Source organism: Motacilla alba, chromosome Z (assembly GCF_015832195.1).
Source record: "Motacilla alba alba isolate MOTALB_02 chromosome Z, Motacilla_alba_V1.0_pri, whole genome shotgun sequence".
Classification (NCBI taxonomy): domain Eukaryota; kingdom Metazoa; phylum Chordata; class Aves; order Passeriformes; family Motacillidae; genus Motacilla; species Motacilla alba.
The window spans coordinates 9,707,855-9,713,854 of record NC_052046.1 but is presented as its reverse complement, the minus strand read 5'-3'; the positions used below and the strand labels follow the sequence as shown (position 1 = coordinate 9,713,854).

General features: G+C 57.8%; 1 protein-coding gene across 5 annotated transcripts in view; it reads right to left on the bottom strand.

The window, feature by feature from the left end:
- Positions 1–1,636: 1,636 nt before the first annotated feature.
- The window catches only part of TLN1 (talin 1), a 35,274-nt gene continuing 30,910 nt past the window's right edge, over positions 1,637–6,000 (bottom strand). For all 5 annotated transcript variants that reach the window (XM_038124140.1, XM_038124142.1, XM_038124143.1 and 2 more), the window contains 7 exons: positions 5,875–5,980; positions 5,610–5,734; positions 5,192–5,317; positions 5,003–5,065; positions 4,589–4,771; positions 3,804–3,929; positions 1,637–2,859 (listed from right to left, as the gene is read on the bottom strand). In XM_038124140.1, the coding sequence (XP_037980068.1) occupies positions 2,728–2,859; positions 3,804–3,929; positions 4,589–4,771; positions 5,003–5,065; positions 5,192–5,317; positions 5,610–5,734; positions 5,875–5,980 (861 nt within the window). In that variant the 3' untranslated portion in view covers positions 1,637–2,727. The remainder of the gene's footprint in view (positions 2,860–3,803; positions 3,930–4,588; positions 4,772–5,002; positions 5,066–5,191; positions 5,318–5,609; positions 5,735–5,874; positions 5,981–6,000) is intronic.

Genomic DNA, 6,000 nt, shown 5'->3' with positions numbered 1-6,000 from the left:
TTTTTTTGCTCCAGGCATGACAGCCATGTCTGATGGACACTGCTGGAATCACCTGGGAGCCAAGGTCCATGACTCTGCCCTTAAGCCTGACCTCGGTGGTAACCTGTGGGAGAAGGGAGTGCAGAGAAGTGTAGGTGCACATCCCTCCCTTTGCTGCCCCATGCCCAGGCTCGTCCTGGGCTAAGGTCTTCAAGGACGGCAATCCCCGCCATATTTCACGCTAGGGTCAAACCTTACTCCCAAAGAAAAGCTTGTCCTGACAACTAATGGGACCTTTCCAGGTGCAATTCCCAGTTGCCCCATCCCTGGGCTCCCCAAGACGCTGGGCCGTGGTTTGCCCACTAACCTCCAACTTAACTGAATTTGGATCCCTGCAGTGGCCTGGCACCTTATGACTGGGTCATCCCAGCTCCAAACCTCTTTTTTGTATGTGCTTTCCTGAACCTGTCTGCCAAAATAACCCTTTGATCAGTGTGTGAGATTGAGGGGTGGTGGTTAAACACACCCCCATGTCCCTCCCCTGGTATTTATGCCACCGCCTCTTGCTTGTACCCAAGCTGGAGGACACAGCAGTGGGTATGCTTACAGCCCTGCGCAGGGGGTGCTGGAGCTCCCTTGTCCCCAGGATGCCAGGATGAGGCCAGAGCTGCTGCCACACTGTGCCCGCTCACTGTCCTTGCTGGACACTCTGAAGGGCCCCATGTCCAAGTTGGTACCTGGGTGAGAGCCTGGGTCAGGCCAGCGCAGATTGTCAGGGGACAGCTGGGAGGACTGGGATGCCTGTGAGAGCCACAAATCCACCCTGGAGCCTGGCCAGGGATAAGTGTCTTAGGAGAAACAGCCCCTCCACACCCCCAGGGACGTGACCACAGCGGGACAGGGGTTGCTGTCCGGGATACTGCAGGATGCTGCCCTTGCCACTGATGTTTGTAGCTCACACTACCAGGAACAGCCCCAGAGGCAAAGGACACGTGCCAACCTGCCCGTGCCTCCGTTGCCCCCCACAATGCCCCTGTTGCACCCCACATCACCTCCGCCTGCCCTGCCACTGCTTAGGCCCCCCAAATCCCTGCTGAGTGACAGGGTGGGAACAGGTGGGGACATGCTGGGGCAGCTGCTGCCCGCACAGGTTGGCTCTGGGGGGCTATTTCGGGGCGTGAGATCAATGCTGGCAGCCGGGAAGGCTCCGGCCACATTCCCAGACCCACACCACAACACACTGGTTGCTTCCCCACTGATGGCCCACCAGTGACTCTGGGGTGGTAGTCACACCACCTGCACACCCTATTGCACCCTACCCAGGAGTCTATTTGGCTGGTAGCAGGAATGAGGCCAGGAGCTGAGCTCCACACACAAATACCCCCCCGCCTTCCCTGAAGCCCAAATCCCCAAGAAACAAAATCCCCAAGATCCCCTCCTGCAGTGGTGGCCCCCCGGCAGCACCTGTGAGGCCAGCACATGGCTGGCAGCGGGGGTCCGGCCTGCCGGGTGCCTGGGGCTGGACGTGCCTCAAATACTTTCCATGCTGTATAAGCACCCGTGGTACACTCCCCCCTCCCTTTGCCGGGAGGGAAGGCGCCCAGGCCCCTCTGCCCCCCCTTCTCCTGGAGAGGCCCATTGATACCCAGCTGGCAAGAAAGCAGGAAAACCAGATTTTATTGATGAATGCGTCTTTCTGAGGAGACACTGGCATCCCCCACCCCACCCCGGAGGCTTGGGGGGGAGCTGGTTTCCTTCAATCTTTAATGTGGGATGCTTAAAGTATCAAAATGGTGAGAGAAGCCTCAGCGAGTGCAAAGGGGAAGGGATGGGGGTCCCGGAGCCAAGGAGGGGTGGGATGCTGGGCTACGGGACCCCGGCAAGAGCTGGGTGTTAGTGTGCAGGACATGAGCAGGCAGGGAAATAAATGAACTTTGGAAGCTGCAGGCTCAGTAACAGAGAAATGGAAAAGTTACAAAAATACTGCAGATCTTGGAAAACAATGCAGGCACTTGGGAAGAAGGAGGAAGGCAGAGCTGGCTGGGGCCGCAGTCGGGGGGAAGCCCTGCAGGAAGGCAAAAAGCGGCTCTGAGGGTAAATTCATCACATCATTCCCCATCCTGAGGGAAGGCACTGTGGCTTCCAGCCTTGCTGCTCCACAGAGGGGCCTGGGCTGAAGAAGGTACTCATGGTGTGGAGGACTCAGGGCCTTCCAGGGGAGCTGCAAAGGAAGATTCAGCCAGCAATAAGGCATTGGAGGTGAAAGGCAGCTCCATGTGAGAGCTCAGCGAAGGGTGGCTACTCCCTAAAAACCATTGCACAGGAGAGGCCAAGCCACCCGCCTGTCCCCATCTCACTTGGAGGAGAGAAAAAAAGGGGCACGAGAGGGAAGGAAGAAGGCACAAGTAAATATCCCCTTGCAGTGGAGAGCTCCGTGGGCCCGCACCCCGGGGCTGGCGGGTGAGCCCTGAGCCAGTGCAGCCCCGGCTCCCACCCCAACCGAGTCCCTCCGAGCGCTCTGATTGTGCCTTGGGAGTGCATGGGAAGGTGGGCTGGGCAGCAAAGCGGAGTTGCTGGTGTGGCACCGGCTGGGAGGGGCAGCCGAGTTAGTCCTGTTGCTCTGGGTGCGGGCAGAGCTCTGGTCTAGCCCAGACAGCCCTTCGCTCGTGGCGGGTCGTCTTAAATAGGAGCAGGCAGGTGGGCAGGCGGGCAGGCAGCAGTCTGTGCGGTGAGCGGAGGGCGTGCGGCTCAGTTCTGCTCCTCGTCCCGCAGCTCCGAGGGCAGGAACTTGTACTGCTGCTGCCGGATCATTGCCAGCTTCTTCCGCGCCTCCTCCAGCTCCCGCTCCTTGCGCAGCATCTCCTCCTGGGCGGCGATAATCTGCCAGGAGAGAGCCCCGAGGTCACAACTGCCTCCCACAGGGATGGCCAGAGCCTCTGCCACAGCAGTGCCAACCCCAGAGCTGCGTTCTCTGGCTGCTGCTTCCCTCCTATCACAGCCACTGCCTCACTGGGCATGAGGACTGTTTGTCCCTGGGGTGGGAGCATGGTACTCTGGACATGAGGCAGAACAGCACAGCTTCTGGGCTCTGCCCCATGTGCTGCGTAGAGGGTCTCAGCTGCAGGGAGCCAGCACTGGGACTGTGACACCCTACACTAGGTAGATCTCGCCCTCTACCCACTGCTCTGCTTTTACCTTGTGGCACAAAAGGATACTGTGGGCTCTGCACCAAGGAGAAGCCAGGGCTTTACACTCCTTGGGAGCATGCACCATCACCCACTGCTGCTTGTGGCAGGATAAGGTGAGGCCTCATTGTTTAACTGGTGCTCAGTGGTGTGGCAGCAGCTCTCTGGCCACAAAGCAAAACACAACTTTCCCAGGCATTGTTCTGGGAAAAGTCTGTGAGAAGATCAGAGAAAAGGAGAAACAATTCTTAACTTGCTGCCCCTTGTATTGTGAACATGTGGAATGTGTTATGGAGATTTGTTTACCAAAGGGTGGTTTCTTAATTAGCCAGTGGTGATGGTGTTTGGACTAAAGGACCAATCAAGTACACCTGTAGCAAACTAAGGTATAAAAATATGGGTTTCTTAATAATGATACATAATTAGCCTTCTGCAATACATGGAGTCTATGCCAATTATTACCCGGCCAGGGGCCCGTTGCAACGATACAGTGGGATGGGTGAACTCACAGCATTTTTGTGAGGCTCTCTCAAGACATGACCTGTGCTGGTGGGTGGTAGGACACGCTTCTGAGACTGGCACGCACACGTTGTGGTGGCACCTAGAGCTGCTCCTGCCCTGAGCAGCCTCACTCCTCACCTGTGCAATTCCTCCGACCATCTTCTCCTTCACCACCACCGTTTCATCATGGTCCTGGAAGGCAGCTGCCTTCTGCGCTGCCTTCACCAGATTGTCTGATGCCCTCTTCACGGCATTTCCAGCGGCCTGCAGTGGGGAGGAGGAGAGCATCAGTGTGAGTCACAGCCCCAGAGTATGACTGCTGTCCAGGGGTGTGAAGGAACTCCTGCCCCGGGCTGGGCAGCAGGCAGGACCGGCAGTGAGGAGTGCTGGGAGCTGCCGGCAGGGATTCCTTTACATGGCTCGCTGCCTTGTCACCCGCTCATGACCATTTCAGGCGCTTCTGCTCCCAGCCAGGCTCTGGCTCTGAGCAGCGGGGCAGGGACTGGGAGGCCGCCCTGCTGCCTCTCCCCAGCCCTTGGCCCCAGTGCTAAGATCCCACGTTAACCCCGCAACACACGGGCATTAACCTCTTGTGTGCCGTGGCCTCTGAGGATTAATGGTGCTACAGAACGTGCCCCCCACACATTAACCTCTTGAATGCAAGTGAGGAAGTGCACCCATTTCAGGTATTCCTGTGCCGGGTCGTTCCTGAATGCTGCCAGGCTGAGCAGCCCAACATCACTCACATGCCTGGCACACAGCTAGCAGTGAAATCCAAGCAACCTGGAGCCTGTGTTCCAATGAACTTCCCACTGATGGCATACAGGCAGGGAGTGTGAGCCCCAGAAAGCATCCACGTGCCCTCATGCCACTCTCAGCCACCCTTTACACAACAGGGGCTGAAGAGGCAGCCTAGGACTCACCTGGAGCCGCTTCATGGCCTCCGAGTCATGGTCAGCCTTCACCTTGCAGGCCACCAGGAGCTGGGCTGTGGAAGCAGCCACCTGCTTGGCGGAGGAGATGAGCTTCTCCTCGCTGGCATGGCCCTGCACCGCGGCGTTGGCGGCTTCGCACAGGTTGTTGGTGGCAGCAGCCACCATGCGTGCCTGTGGCAAGAGAGGCTGTCAGGGGAGGTACAGGAGCCCTGATAGGCTCCAGGGAGGTTTTGGGGCATGGGATGGAAAGAACCAGCTCACACAGCATGTGGGAGAGGGAGGAAGAAGCATTACTGCTTCTTCCACTGAGGACAAGCAAAAGGGCAGAGCATCCTTGTGTTTGCAGCAGGAGTCAAGAGGAAAGTTTCCCCCTCAAGCTCTCAGCATGACCTTGATACTCACGGCTGAAATGAGACCCTGGGACCACTGTCCATCATCCACTGCATTGGCTGGGATGGCACCCACCTATGAAGAAGGAGGGGAGGAGTAAGATGTGCACCACCCTGCACATCTCTTGTCACAGGCATGAGGGCTACAGGCAGCCCCAGAAGAAGGGAGAACCATTTTCTTCTTCCCCTCTTGCGGCCTTACTTTTCCTTGGGCCACTAATTCCCGCTGGGCTGCTGAAGCTGCCTTCACCAGGGCACTTGTGGCTGCAGCGATGGATTTGGCAGCTTCCAGAATCTGCTCCTCAAAGTTCAGGCTCTCGTCTGCTTGCTGTGGGCAAAAGCAGAGTGTGAGTCCCAAGCATGAGTGCCAGGACAGATGGAGCAGAACAGGAGGATGGCTGCAGGGGCTGGGGGCAAACATATAAAGCTGGATTAAGGGCTATGAGATGCAGCGGGACATAGGCTACCCAAGGAAAGTTCAGCTGGGGATGTGGGAGGTAGCAGGAGTACAGGAAGAGGGACCAGCTGTCAGACGGGCCTTCAAACCTAAAGCACAGACAGGGGAGCCCCAGCCCACCCCAAGCTGAGCACAAAGGTCAGACAAGGCTCAGCACTTCTACCTTGGGCTTGGCTCTTGGTTTCAGCTGCTCCAGCTTCTTGGCTGCAGCCTCAATGGCAGCTGCTGCCCCCAGCAGCTCATTCTCAGCGATGACAGTGGGGTCTTCTGGGTCAACCCACTCCGTCCCTAGAACACCGGGAAGCCAGGCAGGTTACACCAGCATGCAGTCTCATTTCTGAGTCTCCCTGCCTCCTCCAGCAGCTGCTGAGCCCTCCACCCTAATCCCAGCCCTTGGTTATGCCCCTCTGAGCAGGATCTTTCCTTACCTTTCATGGCCTCGGCTGCCTGGATGAGCTCAGTGACAGAGCTGGCCACGCGCTTGGAGTAGCCTGCCAGCTGCTGCTTCAGCTCGTGGGTGGGTTTCTGCAGGATCTGGTGGGAAGGAGCAGATG